This window comes from Fringilla coelebs (assembly GCF_963513975.1).
Source record: "Fringilla coelebs genome assembly, chromosome: 10".
NCBI classification, from domain to species: domain Eukaryota; kingdom Metazoa; phylum Chordata; class Aves; order Passeriformes; family Fringillidae; genus Fringilla; species Fringilla coelebs.
In genome coordinates, this window is record NC_140036.1 from 10,778,322 (window position 1) to 10,801,965 (window position 23,644).

At 38.7% G+C, this 23,644-nt stretch overlaps 1 protein-coding gene across 2 annotated transcripts; it reads left to right on the forward strand.

Moving 5' to 3' along the window:
• The first annotated feature begins 1,420 nt into the window (after positions 1–1,420).
• ZBTB38 (zinc finger and BTB domain containing 38) lies at positions 1,421–23,644 on the forward strand. 2 transcript variants are annotated; one of them, XM_084212725.1, is made up of 3 exons: positions 1,421–1,520; positions 5,697–5,806; positions 19,674–23,644. In XM_084212725.1, exon 3 carries the CDS (start codon positions 19,674–19,676, stop codon positions 23,247–23,249), a length of 3,576 nt encoding a protein of 1,191 aa, XP_084068851.1. In that variant the 5' UTR covers positions 1,421–1,520; positions 5,697–5,806; the 3' UTR covers positions 23,250–23,644. The 2 variants fall into 2 exon arrangements, with proteins under 2 accessions (XP_084068851.1, XP_084068852.1); XM_084212726.1 differs by lacking the exons at positions 1,421–1,520; positions 5,697–5,806 and adding an exon at positions 14,227–14,238.

Below are 23,644 nucleotides of genomic sequence, written 5' to 3' on the forward strand. Positions count from 1 at the left end.
CATAGCACCTACTGTTTCTGCATTGCAGATATATTTAGCTCTAACACTGCTTGTGGTTAACAGGGTGTAGCGTAGACACAGACAGCTGATCATGCAGTCAGACCCGGTGCTCGTGTGGTTTGTCAATACTGCTCAGGATTTTGATGGACTGTAAAAGAGAGAAAACAGAAAGGAGAGAAAAAGAAATGTTTTATTTGTCTGAACATTAGAGCTTTAGCTATATTATTTTTGCTATCATTGGCTTTTAATTTTATTTTTTAATACTGGAACTTAAAAATTAAGAAAGCACAGCAAATGCATTCAGGATTTAATATGTGCGACGTGAAATCCTTCTGCATCGAGAGGATGTTGCTGTAGTGGATGCAGCGTTTCTCCAATAAGCAAGAAGACTGTTTTGTTTTCCTCGGCAGGCGACTCAGCCATTGCACAAGCAGATTTTGATAAGAGTTTGAAATGCCTACTACCATATCATTGTAGAATTTGGAGTTTGCTAACAGTGTTAGTGACTGGAGCTCATCTTGCATCACCAGTTGATGACAATTTTCTTTGTTCCCTCCCACCCAGTTGAACCAAGACTCTGTAGCTGATACGCAATGTCACTTACAACATTAATCAGATACTGCATTTAAGGTGAGCTGTCCCCTGCCTCCTCCCTTACCAGAGCTGTGCTGCAGTATGTATCTTACTCCTGCAAGCCTAAAATGGCAGGCAGGATTAACGTTGCTTGTGCTGTGTGCATGCTGTGTATTGAATTCATTATACTGTGCCTAGTATCTCAAATGTGAGTATGTAAATGGTCTGTGTGCCATGTCATGCAGTATTGAAGACTGGTTTGTGCTTCATTACAGGCTTAGATATTTGAGCATCACCTTAAGAATTCTTTTTTCATTTGCAATGTGGTGAGCTGTTAGCTTGTCATCACATTCAAACTACGTTATTAGCCCTTGGAAAGGAAAAAAAAAAGCAAACTGTGCTTCCAGATGGTGTCACCCTTTTTCTTCTTGCATTTACTGTAGTTTAAATAATGTATATTGTATTGTTAATTAATGTGAATATCGAATTAAAGCACTTGAAACTTACATATTTATTATGCAGGTAGGAGGCACGTCAAATCTATTTTTAACTCTTACGCAGTCCACGTTGTGCAATGGGCTTTGGTTGTCGAGTTTATATTTTCAGCTGTGATATCAATAGGTTGATTTTCAGTAAATGTGACAAGTGGCCTTTGCAGTGGTCAGCTTCAAGCTTTGAACCCTCTGAGGAGGAGAAAAAAAAAAGCCAACCTTGTTTTGCAGTTTAGAAAACCTTGGATGAGGACTTTTTTTTCCCACTCCTGCTTTCCCTGTTGATAAACTCAGTTCTCCTGCTCACGGTCTATTCAAGCTGCTTCCCATCTGAATTTTGACAACTGCTTCTAAAAAATTATCAAGAAGATCACGAACAGAACTTACCTCCATCGCTTTACATAAAAATGGCTGGGTGCATTGCCATGTTAACACTGCTCTAAGTGGTACATGCAGGTAGGTTGAGATTTGCATGTTTTACTGTTTTCTTGGTCAGTGTTGCAAGAACATGAAATGGGCTTTGGAATGTAGCTTTCAGTTTTAAAATGTACTAAACTGTTAATGAAAACAACCTATATTAAATTGTTGTCTTCTGTTGACATGGCAATTACTCTTATCTGTTTTTTTAAAATCTGTTGTGAAAGTGGAGCAATCATGTCTGTTAAAATAATCATATGTACTAAGGGCGTGGCAACGCTTATGCAACAAAAGAATTTTTGAAAACCTTATTGATTCCATTACATTTTAAAGCTGACTATAAGCATTACTAAACTTGCAGCTAAAAGGCAGAAATAAAAATTGAGGAAGATTAGAAAAAAGAAAAATATTTAAATTCTGTCATAAGCGGTTTTGTGTTTTGTGCGAAATATTAATTAAGGAATAATATGCTTTAATGCTTATATTTTCAGTATTGGCGACAAACATAAAACTGTAGTATTACTTGTTATTTAAAGGTAGGAGAACTTTAAAGGGAGAGATTGATATAGATGGCCCTGTCAGCTTAAACTGAGTATCAGTTCACTGAAATGTGTTTTACTTCACACAAAAAAAAATTATTAAATAAAAACTTAACAGCCTTAAGTAAAAAAACTTGAATTTGAGCATAAAGAATAACAATAATTATGGGTACTGTATTACTTAAACCAACTCATGTAATATATTTCTTTCAGATTAATACTGGGCCAGAACCAGTTTCCTTGGCAACCAAATCCTTTAAAAAGGTTCAATGGTAGAGATGTAGAAAGATGTTATTCTCTTTAGTAGCAATATCACAATGCAAATGGAAATGTCGCAGTTGTTTCCTCTTAGTTCTAACTCAGAATGTGATCTCACTTTGTGTTTCCATGCGGCTATCAGTTCTTAAATGATGCCATGTTTATAAAGCTGTACACACAAAAACCTGGTTTATTTCTGGTTTGCATTGGTTGTTCCCAGAAACGTACCCTGGTTTCTTTTTAATTTAGCCCAGTCTTGCATGTAGGTCAAGGTTTGTACTGTGTGTATATAAAGTAATAGTTTTATTATCATCACAAGTATAAAAATATGACTAAAACATTTAGCAGCTGACAAATGTAGACAATCAGAAGGTTTAAACCTTCTTTCAGCTTTGCTGACTTCAGCCACAATAATGCTAATAAACCTTTCTTTAAATAGTGGACCCAGTCTGAAGTTCAGGTAAAGAACTGTGTTTAAGCATACTGCAAAAGAACTCCTGTCAGACCTTAAACAAGCCTTTAGAGAATAAGCTCACTTGTGGTCTGCGGTATTTTGCAGACCTTACAGATTTTGCATAATTTAAGTATTATAATTTTATAATTCTTTATTTCTATTTTATTTTTAGTTAATATTTTTTACCATGCCAGTAAAGTTCAATATTATGTATACCACAGGTAACTGCCTATACAGATCAGATGGTACTGAATGTCTCCACTGAGCTTATAACGTAGTGTATCTCCTCGTCGGTGCCCTTTATACGTGACTTGAGAAATTCTCACTACTGCAATGAGACTTTTGCAGCAGGGAAGCCATTTTCCTTTCATGTCCTTGACTTTAAAATGACTGAGTATATTTTGTGTGGAACAAGACTTAGCACTGAAAGTGAATGCAGAGGAGGTATTTAGAAGCACAGCCAATTATCAAGAATAGCCCTGAAAGTATGAGTAATATTAAACTAATTCTCATTTACTTCTAAATATACCAGTTCAGTGCATTCCAAATGAGCAGAGTATAACTGTTCAGGAATATGACTTGTCATGTGTCATAATAGGCAAATCCTTAATGATGACAATAAAACCATTAGATTCATAATTATAAGAATAATTTCATGCACTCCAGTATTCCTCTGTTCCACCTAAAGAAGCAGAACTGAAAACGAAAAAGACAGCATCTCTCAAGTGACGTATTAAAGCCTGCATTTTTGTAATTTGATTTATCTCCAGTAGCTTGCTTCTGCTGATTATTTTCCTGTCTAAAATGTTAATATGGAGGGCACCATTAAATATAGTAAAAAAGTAAATTTCTTTGTTTTTTTCTTGTGTGGTTATTTTTAAAGGAAATGCTGAGCAAATGATATGTCTAATCTATTTATTGCCTCTGATACTTATCTTTAGAAAAGATGGGGCACTTAGCAATAAACTGTTTTTATTATATCTTTGTGTCTAAACATATCCACTCAAAGCATTTTTTAAAAGTAGCTCCATTACATGAGCACATTTCCCTATGGTTGTTTTAAATCCATTTGCAGATTTGCTCTTTGTTAAGGGGTGCAAGTCCTCTTGTAATGAATATGACTGAACTCAAGTGCTTTCATGAGTCCAGAAAAACTCATTGGCAGCCACGAACGGTAATTTCTTCTAGCGATAGAAACGGATTTCTTTATTTAGGAGGAGTCCAGTAATTAGCAAGCTGTTTCCAGTTTTGACTGTTATACGTGGGTTGTTGTATGTATTTTCAGTGGCACTTACATGCAGCTAATGCAGAGTGTCAGAATGTTGCTGACAGAGGTGCCATAAAAAATCTTCTGTAAACTTCATCCATTTTATTCTTTTGCTAAGAGGGCTAACCAGGGCATGGAGGAGCAGGTGCAGTTTTTCCCACCTCCAGCACAGCCTGCAAATGCTATTGTCAGGGAGGCCTGTTAGGGTTTTTGGGTTTATTTTGTTTGTGGGTTTGGGGGAGGGGATGTTTAGTTTTATCATAGAAGTCTAATTGTTGATACTGAACCACCCTTTTTATAATTGGAATTTGCTCCTCTATCCATGCAAATTCCATTTCTGCCCAACAGAAAATCTAAACAAAGCATGAGTAAAAATGAAATCAAACAAAAAATTATTCACTTGGACACTGTCCTACTTGTTTTTCAATGGTCTTTCTAATTAAGGTTACTTCTGTCTCTAAACTTCATTTTGATTTGAAACTGCTGGTCACTCAGTGGAAAACTAGCTGTGTTCAGATAATATTTGTCAGACTATTAAACAGATTCTGGTAGTAATGAATAGGTACCAATTAACCCTTTTGAGGTAGTGTCTGTTGTGCTTTTTCACATAAATTGCTTCGGTAAGTATTAAAAGGGCTTTATTATGGATAATATTGTATTTCAATTCCAGTATTATCAAATTTGGGAAATCTTTAGCTTTGGTAAGATCTTTAACTGTTGGATTCCTCCAAATATGATGTTTAAGCTTCCCCTTTTTCATATTTTAGTCATTTATGAATATGCCTTTATTGGAATTTGAGGTAATAATAATGACTTACTGCATTTTTTTTTTCATTCTGGCCTTTGTTAAGGGCAGATGTGAGCTACAGATTTCTCATTCAAATTAACATATACTAAAAATGTACAAGGCTAAACCAACAACAACAACAAAAAAATTAACTGCCCTTCTCACCTTTTCAAGCCAAATTAATGGATCCTGTATTTCCTGTACAATGTTATTGCTAAGAGCATACAGTGTATTTGCAAATGGAGGATGGAGCTATGTATTCTTAATTGCTGCTCCATACTTGCTGCTGTATGAATGCCTATCAGCTGAGTCATAAGGCCTTATCTGCATGATTTTGCAATTTCTCTATGGAACAATTTCATTTTTTTCAGTATCTTTGAAACAAAACACGGTTCCACATAGTTTTTATACTGCTCCAGGAAAATCTTTTTTATATGTTTGATACAAAATTATAAAATCAGGATGTTTGACAGTGATGAATAATCATTTAAGGAGAGAAATACAGGAAGTGTATTCCAGAGAACAAGAGCTGCCTAGAAATGTCATTATCACAGATCCTGTGGTGATATCTGTGACAAGAGAGATCAAAAGAAAAGTGGTGGAAGAGAAAGAAGAGAAAGAAAACGTCTTTCAAAATAATTACTTTAAACTTGAAAACATCCTTACATTTCTGTCTAGAGCATATCATTATGTCCAGTCTGCACAATACAGGTTAAACCATAACAAAACAATGCAGGAGAAGTTTGGTTAATGCTACTGGTTTATTGCTATTGGTGTGTTCTAAAATTCCCAGATGTAGACTTGGAGCCTACAGCACCCCAGGGAAAATTGTGATGAATTACGCAATGTATGTGGAAATGAGTGCTTGTCTAATAATTCAGTCATTAAATTTGGATTTTTCCCTTTGCAGGCTGATACACTGTAGCCACACAGTTCACAAAATTACTGAGATGGTTTTGCTGAAAATACCTGTCAATACCACTTTTAAAAGACTCTAACAGAAGAACAACCTGATTTTAGGTGGGTAAGTTTATGGGATAATTTCACATAGAAATAGTGCTACATTATTTAACACCATCACCACTACATTACCTGGGTATATTTTCTGTTAATTTCTAGTTTATTACATTAATTTAAGGTTTGTTCTCACTATGGTACCACATTGCTCTATTTGCATGTCAGTATTGTTGGATTTTTCCGGTTCCTACCAGATTTCTATTTCCGTTGAGATTGGACAAACAAAATCAGACAGAATAGTTTTGAAACAGGTTGTTACAGCCTCCAGTGATCTGCACAAACCAAACATTTTGGTATGCACACAAGCCTCCTAAGCATGCCAGAATGTTAGTTCTGGATCCCAGTCACGAGAGTTCATCACAAACCTGTGCCACACAGGAAAGGCAGAGTGCCAGTGCCTGTTTCTGACACTGTTGTGTTGGTTAAGCTGGGAATAGTTCATAGAATCTCTACCTTTATACATGACTTTAATCAGGGGCATAAAAAAGCCTCTTGATTCATGAACTGGAAAGGGCAGTTTGTAGATTCAGGTATAGTATTGTGATAAATAATCACAAAGGATATTTCAAAATAACAGCTCACATTTTGCCCGGCTTTTTTAAATTTAAGCAGTTTTGTTTTTTCTTATTGTGAATGCCCAATAATAATCTTGGTTAGTGTAAGTGTGCCTGGTATCTGTGCTTCAGATTTAAAATATACTTGTATTGAATGAACGAATTGGTGCAATTCTGACTAATTCATTAATTTTTAATGTGGTCCTTGCTACCAAAAGGTATAAGAAAGGGAGAATTCCCACTGATTTCAGTGGCACTATTTGCACAAATTTTGGTAGGAAATGCTTTGTTATATCAGGGCCATTCTTGCTGTGGTATCTCTAAACTGAAATAAGTAATTAAGGTCTCCAGGCAGAATGTACAGTAAGGAATCAAATTTCTAAAAAACCCAAAAAAACCACAATACCACAAGTCAAAAAGCCCTCTTCAATTCCTAGAATATCTCAAAATGTTTTCTGTAATTAAATTTACTTTTAATATGCAATGTTGTGTGTCCCTTTACAGAAAATGTAAAGGATTTTCAGAGGCAATAAAATGACATTGGTGGTTTAAACTAATCAGTGAAACATTACAATTAGATAAATTCAGGTTACCTGCATTTGCAGAAGCAATGAGCTACAAAACCCAAGTTGTCCCTATTTTAAGTAAATTATCTTAGAACACTTGCTCAGTACATTTTAGACAGAATACTGGGCCATAACCTGTTTCCTTGACAACCACATAGGAATAAAAGGTACATTAGCAAAGCTGCAGATGTGTGTCAGTGAATGCTTATTAAGCAGCCCAATGCATTTACATACCATGTGCTCACAATAATGCATGCATCTTGAAAATCACCATATAAAAAGATTTCTGGGCGTGGCCCAGTGTGGTTTCCTAATACTCAAAGATTTTAACCAAAACCCCTCATGTTTTCAATAGAAATATCTCTTGTGATTTTTTATTTCTGCACTTTCAATTTGGCTTGCAATAGCTGGATAATATTGGCATTGTAGGCTTGGCCTGCAAATGGAAACCTTCTTCTAGGATTCTGAATACTTACAGCACTGCTGTAAGTAGATGGAAATCATGGGTAATGGTGTCTTTCAGAAATGCTCAGGCAATCTCAATTTGAATCTTGCACCAGCATTCAGAAGCGAGCATGATCATATTGCTTTACACAGTGACAAACTAAAGCCACTGAATAAGAATGAAGCTGGTGTTGCTTGCAGCAGTCTGGTTCTATCTAATGTAGCCAGGCAAAGAGATATGACCCAAGTGTTGTCTTCTGGCAGAAGAAGACAACAGCAGAAGGCAGGGGGTCGAGAAATAATTGTGGAAGTCAAAATGACAGTTGATCATGAACTTCTGGAATAATATCTGGATATAGCATTTAGGCAGCAGTTACACTTCCTGTGAAAGTGTTCAGTCCCAGATTAAAAAGAAGCTTAGATAAATAAGATCAGTTCTGAGAAATTTGTCTACTGACTTCATCAAGTAAATGTACAGGTTATTTTTGGCCTTTCTTCTTAAAGTATTAATTTATATATAAAATGAAAAGGGTATGCAACCCTTTTTGGGTTATGCCAAATTATATATTTTAAAGAAATAAGTCTAAAATCCTATTAATTAAAAAGATGGAGAAAATGAGAATCTGCAAATCTTGGGTTTAAATTCAGTGGGTGTAACCTGAGAAGTTGCTTAGGTGACAAGTAGCCTCATTAAATTTGCCTTGAAATCAATTAAAATATTCCCATTTACTTTTTTGGAGTGCTTAGTAAGAAAGTAGACTTCATATATAACAATCAGATTTAGGAAATGAAGATTATCCTGACAATTTTCAACATTTCCCTTACTCTCAACAGCCAAGATGAGAATCAATATCAGAATCTAGTATTAATTTCAGATAGTTTAAACACTGCCACAGGAAACTTTTCATGATCCTGAACCATAAACAATGTGGATGTGTATCACATGCTACTTACTATTAAGGCCTCTGAGTGAATAAGAGTTTGGGAAATTATTATGGAGAGGCAAGCCAACTGTTGGGGTTTTAGTGTACCAGCAGCAGTAGCAGTAGTAGTAGTTGTTGTTGCTGCTCTTGTCCCCCACCTGAGCTGAGCTCAGATCTGAGCAGTTCACATTGGTGGCAGAGCAAGCAGCACAAACCAGAGCGGGAGACACCATGGTTTTCTTTATACTGCCAGTGCTATCTGCTTTTGTTACAGCTCTTCTCCACTGCATGAGCAGAGGTCTACTTCAGCCTTTAGTTTGGAATCATGCAGTAGGATGGAAAAGGAGGAGTAGGGCTTGGGCTGGGCCCCTTTGCTAGGCACAAAATGGAGCATAAGAATATTTAAGAGCATATGAAGTTCTCAAGTGTTCACAAAGTTGTCATAATATTGACCCCACTGAAGTGATGACTGAGAGCAATAGCTATCCCTTGTATGTTGGTTATGGTTTACCAAAGCAATAGCAAAACCAAAGATATTTTGCAACATTTTAAGGAATACTGGAGGCTAATGGTGGCAAATTAATAGCTTGAAGACCAGCTCTGCTTTCCAAAACGGCTGTGTCCAGCCACCTGGCAGAGCAACTGAATGAGGTGCAGATTGAACTCTATTTCCAGTCCATTGTGATCTGCTACATCAGCTGCAGTAAAGGGCAAGAACTGATGCATTGGCCTGGCCCCCACATACCTCACCCAGAACAGCAGCCCTGAGCCTGCATGGTGGATGCTGGCTCCCATATTCAAATGATGCTTCCTCTGAAAATTGGAAAATAGAGGCTGAACTCAACTACTTTTATTTTACCTTTCCGATAACAGAACAGGCAACAGAATACCACACAGTAATTGTTCTGAATGAACAAAACCTAAATGTTTAGTTTGCTTCTTCTGTTCCAAGCTATTCAAATATATTAATCACTACATTTGACAACAGTCATCAACAGAAGAATGTCTGTTGTTGTCACTCTGCCTGTAAACATAGCTTCATGTTTGCAACTGGTCTCTGTTAGATAAGGACTGATATGTTCTACAAGTGTAGGCAGCTAGAAAATAGCTTCCCAGCAGCACATAAAAAAAGAAAGACTTAAATGGAAAATAATAATAAGATTGTTCAGAGATAGCAAGATGTAAAGTCAGCTGATTCTTAGTAGCAGTACAACATAAGGTTTTGTATTTTGTGCAAGAGAAGAATTTGGATTTATGTTACGGTTGTTGCTTCATTTTCTTTTTTAGACTGGTGAAAAAGATGTAGTTGCATCTTTAAAAATTGCTTGTATATGTTCTGTTTAGTGTTAATGGGACTCTGATTAGGCCATGGCTAAATTTTAAGAAGGCAGCATTTCTTGGAGAAAGACTTGGTTCGGTGCACATGCACAGCTCACACAGTTGGAGAGTCGAGCGAGTTGTCCCACGTGTCTCTCCTCTCCACCAGACGTAGAAGGGCAGGGGGCTGCTGCAGGTGCTCTAACTAGGCTCCTTCTCCCTCCACTTGATGCTGAATAAGAGGAAGAGGGCTGCACATGAACTCCTTCCCTTGCTCATGGGCCACAAAGGGGAGCTGAAGTCACTCTGGTCTGCTGGGTCTTTGCTGTGCCCCCCTCCTGAGTGGAGGGCTAGCCTGCCTGAGGGTATGGAGGAGCTGTTTCCTTCTCAGCAGCACCCCTGGATGCTCTCACCTCAGCAGGGAGAGCAGTGAAGATGACAGTCTATCCTAGCATTTCTCTCTTGGATAGGCTGGTCTAGGCACCGAGACAGAAACCAGTCAAATCCTGGCCAAATTCCTGTTGCTTATGAGAAATTTGCAAGACTGAGTAATGCTCTATATGTTGTTTTCTGCTGTCGCTTAAGAACTGACACTGCTTGTCTAGAGAGGAATATTGGCACATTTTTTTCATTAAATACTCTTACAGAAAGAATACCATATGCTACAACTTGCAGAAGTGAGATTATCAGACTTCAGCAAAGCATCCCAACCCCACCATTTCAGTAACCTTGGAAATATTTTAAACATTTTACAGAGATTTGCTGAAAAATTTCTCTAGATCTTGCAGATTTACCATATGAGAAATAATCCAAGGCTAAACTCCTTGGACTTCCTTCTAAAAGGAACACAGTATTTGTGTGCTGTGATGCACAATCATTTATGTTTAATAGGAATTGGTACATATATTCCAGCAAGCTCACTGTTTCTGAGTGTTGAGGATTACACCCTGGAATCAGGGCTGCAGAGCACATGGATCTTGTCCAACTTCTCCCAGATATCACTGTAGTGCATTCACAGGTCCAGCTGCAGCACCAGTGCCTCTATTTTCATTGCATGCAGTTGGTTTTCCATGAAACATTAGAATGATTACGTAAAATCTTGGATGGGGCCAAGGCAGCCTTAGAGGAAGAATTACTTTTTCTGAAGAATATTTTTAACACACAATGAGCTGATGGGACTGTGAATTCCCAACTCAAATTATATATATATATATATATATATATATGGAAATTAGTACCTTCAATTACATTACTAGTCACAGAAAAGGTGATTCTTTTTTTAGTGGATGAGCTAAAGTTGCCTTAAGAAAACACCTTTAAAAAAAAAACAAACAGAAAACTTGATTCTTTATTTTGTTCTCCATATCTATTATATTGTCTCTAGACTAATATATCTATATTGTCTATAGATATTATAGACTGCCAGAGCATCCAATGTTTAAGTACAAATAAATTATTGTCTCTAAGCTGGACATATCAGTTATACAAACAATGCTTATGGATCTGATTTTCAAAACAATTTAAAATAATCAATTTTAATTAAGATTTAGGGGGAATTAATAACCTAATCTTCTTTAAATTTGTTTCAAGATGCTTTTTCAGTAAGGCATTTGTTTCCTTTAAGGGATTACCACAGGTTTAATTTAATTCATTTCATTGTATTGTTACTGACAATGTATTTCTCACAAATACTTTTTATGGCACTTGTGTTAAAAATCTTCATTAATACATATGATTATGTATATAGCTATCTAAAACAGTAATAAATGAAAAAAACAGCAAATAAGCAATAGGCAAAGTTCAAGATTAAAAGTAACCTACATGTAAGTATGAAACTTTGCGTATCCATTATGTAGGCTGGAATAAAAATGAATGTTGGGAAGATGTTGGGACACACTCTGGCTTCGCCATCAAAACCTCTGTGTTCTTCAATTACTTGTTTCCATTCCCACAGCTGCTTATCACTCAATTTGCCATGAGATTAAAGAAATCATTTCTTGGTGGCAGAGAGCCCTAAGCTAAAAACATATTCATTGCTTCAGTAGGTGAACTTATAGGTAAGAATTCCAGTGATCCAGAATTACAGAAGGAATTAAACTCTTCACAGAAATGTTCAGTATTTCTTAGATGAACTTTTAATGTGGACTGTATAAGTTAGTGAAAAATGTGTGTATTGATAAGTCACTGAAATTGTTACAATTTCCTGACAGGAAAAAATTTCTTTCCATAGCTTTTAACCAACTGTGAAAGCACTGATAATTCCAAGACAAAATTGGGGAAAAAAAGAAAGACTTGCCCTCTTTATAACAGATTTCGTACATTATGTTGATATTAAGCAGTTTCCTGCAATGATAAGCAGCATTTATCATGAAGAGGCTCTACCAAAATTCTAACTTCCAGACCCATCAAGTGTGACAATAATTAAATAATTCATGTTTCTGGATACTTTTTTTTTTTTTGCTAAAATTAATGATTTCCGATTATTCGGTGCTTTTAATGCATAGGTTTAAGATTTGAAAATAAAGGTTCTGTCCCATGAAGTCTCACACAGAATACCTTGTAAAAATAAACACAGGTTAGCCTTGGACAAAATCAAGCTTTAAGGCAAAAAACAAACTGTTTATTTATCTAACAATGCTTTTCACCTGTCTCAAAGCCCAGCTTTTCCTCTAAGCTTTATGATTCCAAGTTCTGAGAAAACAGACTTTGCTGACTATTTGCAGTGAGAGGCTGAGACAGTATCTGGGAGAACCGTATCAAATGTGTTGGAGCATCTGGACAGATGAAATCAAGTTCTGTCCTTTATCAAAGGGAGCGTTTGTTACTGCTTATGAAGCACTAATGGTAATGTTGGGCTTGTTTCCTAAAGCAGTAAAGAATATCAAGAAACCTAAGTTATGAGTAAGAATACTGCTTAAAAAAAATTCCCCATGTTATTTGAGTTTCTATATATGCCTTTTAAAAAGATAATCTAATCAGATAATGAAAAGGGTAAATGTTTCTATCATTCACTATTTAGATGTAATTTATTTAAGGTATTTTTTTTTCAAGGGTACGTTTGATCTATGCTTTCTGGAGGGAAGTGGCAGAAAGTAGCACAGGGCTATCTATGCTCAGAGACACTTTCTCTTTCTTCCTGGCCGAAAGGCTTGGAAGGAGAGTCAGGCAATGAAGTCCTGTGTCAGGTCCAAGAGGAATTCTCAGGGAAGTGCACAGCACTGCATTGATGGCCGTGGAGCAGGCGCCGGGTTCTGGGAGCGCCGCGTTTCCTCATCGCTCTGAATTTACAGCGGTTGCCTACGAACAGCTTGGCGGAGAGGCGCAGGCCCCCGCTGGCCGCGTTCGCGGAGCGCGCCGCGCTCGCTGCGGAGTGAGGACAGGGAACACGCGCGGCGGCGGCGGAGGGCGCGGGCCCGGCCCTGCCCGGCAGACCTCGGGCAATCCCATTGCCGGGATCGGCACAGCAAAATGGCGGCCGCGCCGTCCGGCCGCCGCCGGGCCGGGATCGCGGCCCCGGCCGCAGCCAGCGCTCGCCTGCCGCCCGCGGAGAGCCCGCGGGCCCGGTGTTAATGGCGGGGACGGGGCGCTACTGCGCGCGGGCCGAGGCTGCGCCGGCGGGGACGGAGCGGCGGCAGGTCAGTGGCGGCTCCCGCGGGAGGGGCCGCGCGGGCACCGCGGCACCGCCATGAGCGGGCGCGATGCGGGGCCCGCGCGGGGGGGGCCGCTCGCAGACGCACAAACAGCGCGAGGCCGCCGCGCCGCACCAGGGCCCCGCAGCGTGTGCGCGCAGCCGGCGCGGGACGGGGAGGCGACGGCAGCCGGCGCTCGCTGGCCCCGCGTTCCCGTGGCTGCGCAGCGCGAAATCCGCGCGGCGCGGCGCGGGACGGGCCGGGCTGGCACTGCGCGGGGGCAGCGCCCCCCCGCGGGCGGCGGCGGCCGGGCCGGGCCGGGGGCGGGAATGGAGGCCCCGGGGCCGGGGGGAGGCCACCCGCAGCGGGAAGGACCGTGGTGGTGGGAACGGAGCAGCCCCGGAGCGCCCGGGCACGGACTCGTCCTACGTGTCCGAGCGAGGCGCTGCCGAGGCCGCGCGGGCTGTTCCGTGCAGTATGGAGAGGTCATGGGAAGCGCGAAGCGGGGAATGAGAGCTAATAGTGGGGAAGAATCCCCGCTCTGAGGGAATGCTTCGTCGCGGGGCATCAGAGGTCTGTTCACACCGACATACTCTTAGGCTACATTCCATCACTCCACCCCAGCCCCCCCAGTTGTCGAATTAAAAGAGGAAAGCGCGAGCCTGAAAAAAAACATTTAAAGTAATGCTCTTCTATAGCAACAGGGAAGGAAGGATGTGAGCAGCGAGACTCCAAAGAGAAAGTCTCTCAATGCAGTTGAAGAAGTAACGTGTAGCTCTGTAGAGTGAGCACTAAGCTACACGCTCCTGCGAGCTATTGAAAGTCATTAGACATCATTAACATCATTAGACACCATGAACACGGCCCTGCATGCCCAAGGTTGCAGGGAGGCCGCAGCGCTCTGATCCAGGCAGCCCTGCTGCCGACATAGGACTGGTGAAATGATTCCATAAAACCCTGGGCAGTCACCATAGCAGTGACGGTTGGACAGTAAGTTTCCAGGTAAGCAAGGACAAGAGCTGGGGCGATGTGTGTGTAGGGGGGAGGATGTACGTGTTTAGGGGTTTTTGTTTGTTGGTAATGCCTGCCTCCATTTCGGCTCTAGAACAAAAATGTGCATCCTTAAGGAGCCTTAAGATACAAGTGAATGTTCCTCCTCAGCTGGAGAAGCCAGCTGGAAACAAAACAGAGACTTCAGAGTACCTTTACAGAGTGGGGTGAAACCGAACATAAGGAAGATACTGAATGAACATATTTCTGTCCTGTTGGTTAGTACCAGAATATATTAACACTTTAAAAACCCAGTAGAAATTCACGGAGTAAGAAAACAGGGAAAATTCTTACTAGAGTTCATCTTTTATCATGCTGGTTTTGATTTTGCCTGGGTAGTAGCAACAAGCCCCTAATGCTTTGGAGTTTTTTTGTTATGCCACTAGCTTGTCTTTCAAATTTAGCTGACTGAAGTGGAATAGAATAATCTCATATGTAATGGGGTAAACTCGCCTGGCAGTGGATTTCAAAAGATAAGCAGAAGTGAAAAGAATATTCCTAGATTGTAAGAGTTCTTTGTGGTAAAAAATTTGTATTTGGTATCCATGGGCCAGTAAAACTTACTCTGAACTCTTTGTTGACTTCAGAATAATGTTAATATAAAAATTAACAGTAGCTTCTACTCTCAGCTCTGTCCATGTAGAGCTGTTCTCTATTTATAATTAGCAGTGTCATCTGTGAGGTGTAAGTAGTCAAATTTGTGTTTGGATGCATCAATCTCTGATCTTTACATTAACTTTTAATACTACTTATTTTCATTTGTGTCTGCTGTTGTGGTGTTCTGTTGATGTCAGAAAAGGTACTGTTATAATTTAATAAACCAACTGATCCTTACACTTCAGATGAATGTTTAAATCTGATTTTTCCAAGTGAGTCCATCAACTTTTAAGGACAGGTTAAGTCTATTACTGTTCTTGCAGAAAATCTGCAATTAGTACTGTAACCACCAATCAAAAATTTGCTGTTCAGAACTTGAAGTTATTCACAGGTGTACCAAAGACCATTAGGTAATGCTACAAAGGTACTGTTCAGATTCCTGAGAAATAATTTATGTCTGGATTGAGAGTAAAAAGTATGAAATTAACAGTTTCACAATTAAATGTGAAAAAAAAAGAGGGATTAGTTGGCTGAAGAGTTTTGTTGTCCTTTAATAGGTCAAGTAGTACTTATATATATTTTGGGAAAAATTTACAAGTAAAATTAAATTTTCTTCCGTAACTCTATAATAAAAATCATACAGAAGAGTAGTTGCATTCTGAATGGACTTTCCAGTGTTTTAATGAAAAATATTTAATACTAACACATCTGAAGAGTTTGATCTCTGCGTATCTTGGTTCTTGGTAGTGCTCCCTTGGAAAGTGAAGAGTAGGTTTTCATTTTACAGTATGAACTGCAAATGGAATGTAAAAAAATTCCTAACATACTCCATTTATATGTGTGTGCTAGGTAGGGCATTTTGATTTTATAGTATTTCAGACATGTTTTTAAAAATGCAAGAAGCAAGAGAGGTGAAATAGAAGGCAGTAGAGAATCATTGCAGACATGAATAAATGTTTGAAGTATGTGTAGGTTGAGATGAAGAAGGAAAAAGTGTTGGCTCTGAAAACTGATTTGCTCTGGAATTTTTCTCTATAACTTTCCAATGAGATACCTAGCTTATGGTTTAACACACAGAAAAAAAAAATTAAATGACCAAATAGCAAATGATCATTTATACAGTGTTGACACAAGGGAGGAATCTAGTTTAGTATTTTATTGAGGATACCAAATTGTCCAGGACTGCAAAAGCTCGCAGTCTATGTACATGGCAAGTAGAAATTTAAAATACTCACTTTTGTCCTTAGGAAGATAAATTTTAAGATAATTAGTTGAATAATAAGACTTGTACTAAACCCACTTGGGTTTGTATGCCTCTCAGCATGGAATTAGCAGCTTGATACACTTAGCAAACAGTCTGTCAGATGATGTGTCTTTGAACTAAAACCAGCTGTCTCCAATAAAGAAACAGAAAAAACACAGGCAAGTTCCTGTGGGGCAGTTCACTGGGAGGTAGAGTTGACATCATTTATTTCCTATACTCAGGAAATAACCCTATCAATAGCTCCTGTTGTGAAATGTTTTTGATGTCTGACAGTTGGTTTCTAATACCACATCACATGAGCAAGTCAGATGTAATCTCAGACATTGTCAAGGAGAAAAAGGAATCAATTATGGAATAGTGGCTGCTTTCTGGAAGAAAAGAATTGTCAGTATGCTTTCTGTAGACTCCATATGCCAGAAACTATCTACAGTTACATCTGAGTTTTCAGATACCCAACCAAAGCAGATAATTGTATCTAACCACTGTGAATTTCGGGTTCCCATTCCAAATGTGTAAATATCACTTAGTGTAAGCCAAATTAATGTCATCAAGAAACCCATCATAAACTATGATTTTAACATTTCAAGGCACAGAACATTACATCTAGATTTACGGCTGCTGAGAATGATCAAATAATCAAAATAATATTCATGTATGTTTCTATCATCATTATATTGATGAATTAGTTTCTTGACATCCATGGTATATCATGGGAAATATCAGTGGTATTTTTTGTGAATCAGTTTTGTTCTGAATTCTGTGCATTGAAAATTCTCAGCCATCAAAGTCTATTAGAAATTTTGACTATTTGCATAGTCAACAACACCTTTCCTGATAGAAGCAGTGGACATGCTGCAAGGTAAAAATTTTAATTCCAAGCTTCATCTCTAATGTACCAAATTACAGTTTTGTTCATTGTATGTTTGGTTTGTCTTCACAGTAAAGTTGTTGCTACTTTTTGTGTAATTTGATTTGCAGGGATTTAGTTTGTGGATTTGTGATAAAAGTGTCATATAAGTGTAATTAGATGAGTTAGAGCAAGAGTGTATGACTTATATTACTTAACTTTGTGATAAAGGCCCTATTTTCCAGAACAGATTACTTCCCAGTGTGATAAATGGATATGATTTGTGCTAACTAAATTGTAACTATATCAATATTTTAGAAAATAATTGTTATAAAATAATAAAGGAAAAGTATATGTGATTAGTGTTACAAAGCAGATGGGCCCCTTTGGAAATGGTACACGTGAAAAACAGGATACAGGATGTAATATTGAGATAAGCAAGATCCCAAAACAGAATCGGCCTTGGGATGAACAAAGTTGGGACGATTCCAGAAAACAGAATCAGCCTTGGGATGAGCAAAGTTGGGATGATTCCAGGTATGGAATCTAAGTAGTGGTTTTACCTATGAAATAATAAGGCTTATTTGGAACATAATGCTTACTTACATAACACAAAGCTTAGTGTGCGTGTACAACCGGTAAGGTTGTTAGAGAACAGTGAAGAAGACGGCCAGCCTTCCTCTGAAAAGACTACCAAAAAGCCAGAAGATCCCCTAGCAACCAATGGAGAATGTGCAGTATAGTGATGTAGATTTCGAGAATCAAAAATAGGAGGAGACTTCTGGGAAATATTGATGAATACCTATTAGCATACAGTAGAGAAGTGTAGTTTGGATTCCTTTGTTTTGTACATGAGGCAGATGAGGAGCCCTCCCCGTACCCTGGCCGGTATTGCTTATGCTTCATATGAACCTTAGTCATACTTATTTAATCACTGCCAATTTTTTTTGGTATATACTTGATTATATTTAATATATTTGATTGTATTCATTTATAAAAAAAATGCTGTTCAATTAAAATTGCTGCTAAATTAAATTTTGTTGATTATTAAATTAGACATATAGAACTTCATTCATAGCACCAGTATTTTGGGTGAATGAGCCAATGTGTTCTAAATGGCCATTGCTGTTTGTTTAGTGAATATGGGTCAAACCTTTATTTTGCCATGTGGATCAAACCCATCTTATATATTGGCATTCTTAACATAAAATATTTGAGAGTAAAGGTTGTAGTAAAATTTTTAAAGCTGAACATTAAAGTCTGGAGCAGCAGATGGAGTGTTTAGAAGGTAAATCCTGACTTAGAGTGTTGTAATATTTTAGCCTGTCTTACAAAATTTCTGTCAGTAATATTCTTTAAGGTGCATTTTAGTTCCACAAGTTTAAAGACAAGAGTCTTTAAGAAGTGTGATTTTTTTACTGTAGTGATTGGTAAGTTCCACTAGCACAACTATTTCTTCATGATTTGAAGTCAGAAATGGACGGTAGTAGTTCAAAACACTACTCCAGATATCGGGGAAAAAAAGGAGTAAACCTCATTATGTGGCACAGATCTGAATTTGAGAAAAACCATTTGGTGAAAACAGATTTTCACCAGATACAAAATTCAGTCAGCAAAAATTGTCAAAATTCAAATTCAACTGGCAAATTATTCCATTTTTTCCAGAATATTTTTCATTCATATTTTGCATTTTTTTCTCAGTGGAATGAACCAATATATTCATATAGTAACAGCCTGGCTAATCTAAATAGTTTTTGTCAGCATTCAACCTAATTATTATATATTAGCAGTTATTTAATGGTACTTATTATTGCAATTAGATCTTACTATTTGAAAGGAATTAAGAACACACTATCTAATTATAAAGTGTGAACACTAAGTATGAACTATAACTGAAGAAAAAAAAACTTTTCTACCTGTTATTCCATTATTTTCTACTTGTTTTACTCAGAATTTTTCAGTCATTTTAAAGTAGTGTAAATTATTGAGTGAATTTAATCACTAATCAAAAAAAAAAAAAATCTGTTCGCATAAACAGTGTTATAGGTACTTCACTGTTGTCTACCAAATTGTGTTCCTTGTGTTCCTATTTGCTTATAAAGCCTTACCCTGAAACTGAGACTCTCTTGCTGTGATTTAAATATGAGCTTAGTAAGGAGGTCAGATGCAGTTTTGCTGTGAAGTCGGTGTCTGACAAACAACCCAGAAAGCAAAGTCCTCCTCTGCACAGAACCTCAGCAACACAGCCTTCCCCTTCAGTTGTGCCAGGTTTCCCTGTGGCATGCTGGGGAATTCCATCCAGGCTTCAGAGAGTCCTTTGGGGTGGCCCTGAGCAGCTGCACCCGCTGGCATAGCAAAAGGCATCAGCTGCATTCTCAGTGAAAGGCTCACGATGGACAGCAGGTTCAAGCCAGGAGGGGGTGAGAGGGATCCTCTGCCTCCTGCTAAAGGAGCTACTGGTGCTCCTGCCTCCTTGATCTGGACAGACATTTCCTGCAGTAGTGTTGGCACCAGAGAACATATGATTTATACCCAAAATATTATGACAAAATTTTACTCATTCTTAAACTTTAAAAGTTAATAAACTAAAAATATATAAAAATAATATCGACTATAAACTTAATGTGTAACTGAAATGGATGAAAAATGCCTTCTAATTTACTTTTTTTTCTCTTGTAGATGACAGTCATGTCCCATTCAAAGGACCTCAAGGACGATTTCCACAGTGACACTGTACTTTCCATTTTAAATGAACAGCGCATTCGGGGTATTTTATGCGATGTCACCATAATCGTGGAAGACACCAAATTTAAAGCCCATAGTAATGTACTGGCAGCTTCAAGCCTTTACTTCAAAAACATTTTTTGGAGTCGTACTATCTGTATTTCAGGTCATGTACTGGAGTTAGATGATCTCAAAGCTGAAGTGTTTACAGAGATACTGAATTACATCTACAGTTCCACAGTAGTTGTTAAGAGGCAGGAAACTGTAACGGACCTTGCAGCTGCAGGGAAAAAACTGGGAATATCATTTCTAGAAGATCTTACAGATGTAAATTTTTCAAGTTCCCCCTGTCCCTATTCATATTGTGTTAATGAAAAAGGGACTGTCAAAGAGGAAAAACATGAAAAGCGACATGAAGATTCTGCTGTGACAAATGGACCACGAATTACAAATGCATTCTCAATTTTTGAAACAGAAAACAATTTGTTTTCTCCCCTTGATTTGAGGGCCAGCTTTAAAAAGGTATCTGACACAACACAAGCTCCCAGCATTGGCCTCGACAGAAGCGATGTGTGCAAAGATGCTGAGCCAGCCAGTACCTTGGCTGAACACTCCTATGCAGTTTCTTCTGGGGGAGATACTTCACAAGGAGCGCCTTTTGTTGACCAGGACAGCAGCCCTTCATACCAGGTGGGTGAGGACCGCTATGAAAATCACCAAGCCACCCCAGTCATTCAGCAGGGAAAACAAGCAGGTAGTGCTCCTAAGTCAGCCTTTAAGCCCCAGGGTACTGATTTGGCTGTAGCAAAAGTGCCAGGCTCCACTCTAACCGCTGCAGAAGCCCAGCACGAAGCAGTTAGTGATCAGACAATTACTTCCTTTTCAAAATCTCAAAATAAAACAGGAGATTTATATGTATCCAGAGAAGAGGGAAACACTTCTGCTAATGTCTCTGCATCTGGGGCCACAGTCACTCCACCTGTTTACAGTTGTAACTATTGTGCAAAATCATTCAATGACCGGGCGTTACTCACTGCTCACCTTCAGCTCCACTCAGAGCATCAGGAAACTTTCATATGCAAATACTGCAGCAAACAATTTGCAAATCTAAATATACTGGAAAGTCATGAACAAGTCTGCATGAGATCAAGTAACTTATCAGCTCACAGTGGAAATGAACAAAATTTTGCAGGTAACTGTACTGCTACAGAGGGACGGAATGGAAGCTCCTGTGCGAACACAGAGCCTCCTTTGCCCGAAAACAGCATCACTGATTGTGCTAATGCAAACTGCACTTTACCAGAAACTGATCATTTGGTTAAAGTCGTTGATGGGCAGATATTATACACTTGCGTTGTTTGCAAGCGTAGTTATGTCACATTGTCCAGCCTTCGAAGACATGCAAATGTGCATTCCTGGAGGAGAACATACCCTTGTCACTACTGCAATAAAGTCTTTGCGTTAGCTGAGTACCGCACCCGACATGAGATCTGGCACACTGGAGAGAGGCGCTACCAGTGCATTTTCTGTCTGGAGACCTTCATGACTTACTATATACTGAAAAATCACCAGAAGTCTTTCCATGCAATTGACCATCGCCTGTCAGTAAATAAAAAGACGGCCAATGGGGGTTTAAAACCAAATATGTACCCATACAAACTGTATCGACTCTTACCCATGAAATGCAGGCGACTGCCTTATAAATCCTATCGAAATTCTTCCTATGAAAATGTTCCAACGAGTACCCAGGCTAATGAAACTGCTTCTAACTGTTTCATTCCAAGCTCTCTTAGCTCTGAGCTACCACCGCTGAATTTTCAACGTAGTATAATATCAAACAACAGAACTCTGGCCTTGGATACATCTTCAGGTAATAATACAGCATCTTCCACCAATACTCAGAATTCTTTCTCTGGAGGAGTAGGTATCTTAAATTCTGACCTGCAGAGGGACTTTTTCCCAGCTGAAAAAAGAGTTTCCACTGCTGCGAATGACTCAGGTTCACAGGAGTGTGATTCCTCAGTTGTGTCTTTAGCTAATGTGAATGAAAATTCGACCTCTGTCATCAGTTACAGCAGTTCTGCACCCTCTGTTATAATGCACAGTAGCAGAGTTTCATCAGTAATAATGCACAGTAAAACAGTCACTTCCATAGAAAACAGTAAGACAGAATCTTCACATAACCTGCCTAGTCAGTCAGTAAGTGATGACTGTAAGCATGGGTCGGATAATTATGGGAAGTGTATTACAAAATCAAAAACTATTAAGGATAAAAAGAAAACAGTGCTGTACAACAGAGCAGAAGCAACTGAGGATATGCAGCACATTATAGGATCTGAAGGTTCATGTAGCAAAACTACAAATACTGTCCAAGAGTCCAGTAAAACTGAAACGTACATTGCAAAGCCTGCCTTACCTGGAACATCTGCTGACAGCAATGTTGCACCTCTTTGTCAGATAACAGTAAAAATTGGTAATGAAGCCATTGTAAAAAGACATATATTAGGATCTAAGCTGTTTTGTAAAAGGGGCCGAAAATCCAAACACGAGTCCAAACAGGACAATCTCACTGAAGAACCAGAAATGGAGGTAAAAGAAAAAAGCCCGTCTAGACTCTACAGCTCAGAATGCCTGGAGCTGACAGAAATGTGTGATGATGTTAGTGACCAGGACTCCAGTGATAAACCCTGGAGACCTTATTATAACTATAAACCAAAAAAGAAATCCAAACAGTTAAGAAAAATGAAAAAGACCAAGTGGAGGAAAAAGCACGGAAGCAAGAACACTGGTATGGAAAGCCACAACACATGCAGTCGAGAGTATGCGCTCAGGAATGCTCCCGAGGAAAAGGTGGTCAGCCAGGAGGAGAACACAGAAATGCCCAGTCTTCACTGTGAGCTCTGTGAAAGAGACCAGTCTTCCACAGCAGAAGCTCAAGAACATGTACACTGGCATGTAGCTGCTTCAAAGCCTTACATTTGTGAGTTATGCCAAAAACAATTTCAAAGTCCATCCACTTTAAAAATGCATATGAGGTGTCACACTGGGGAAAAGCCCTACACTTGCAAAACCTGCGGTAAATGTTTCTCAGTTCCTGGTAATCTACAGAAACATGAACGTATTCACCTGGGTGTCAAAGATTTTGTCTGCCAATACTGTAATAAGGCATTCACTTTAAATGAAACACTCAAAATACATGAAAGAATTCATACTGGGGAAAAACGCTACCACTGTCAGTTTTGCTTTCAGAGTTTCTTGTATCTTTCTACCAAAAGGAACCATGAGCAAAGGCACGTACGTGAACATAACGGAAAAGGATACGCTTGCTTTCAGTGCCCCAAAATTTGCAAGACTGCAGCTGCTCTGGGAATGCACCAGAAGAAACATCTATTCAAAAGTCCAGGCACACAAGATAGAAAAGAACAGTTTTGCAATGAAAGCACTAAACTTTTGGAAAACCCACATTTCCTTGGCTCAGAAGGAAGCAAAGTGAAAAATACACAAAATGTAACTCCAGAAGTTATACTCTGAGTGACAATTGTGCAAAAGAGAAGAAAAATATATATTGGAGAAGATAAAGATGTATTGAATGGGGAAGTGTATCAGTAAGGTCAGTTTTTTTCATCTAAGTGTGTGTCAATATATGCAAAAGAAAAAAATAACATAGAAAAACTAGTATTTGCAATAACACAGATTTAATTTGGAACACCCAAAATACTTTTGCCAGAACAGACTCTAGCATAGAGAGAAAGAAAAATGGCCAACTCAGACCCTTCTACTTAATATTACAAGAAAGTAGTCACTGAACTATTTTACAATCCTGGTTTTGAATCAGAATTGTTCAAAACAAAAGTAATAAGTAGGTTCATGGTGTATTCTGTAGAAGGAATTTTTGCTGCAGAAAGCATACATTGCTTTTTTTTTTT

Coding starts and splice junctions, on each gene's coding strand:
- ZBTB38 (XM_084212725.1), top strand. CDS start 19,674: ATGACAGTCATGTCCCATTCAAAGGACCTCAAGGACGATTTCCACAGT.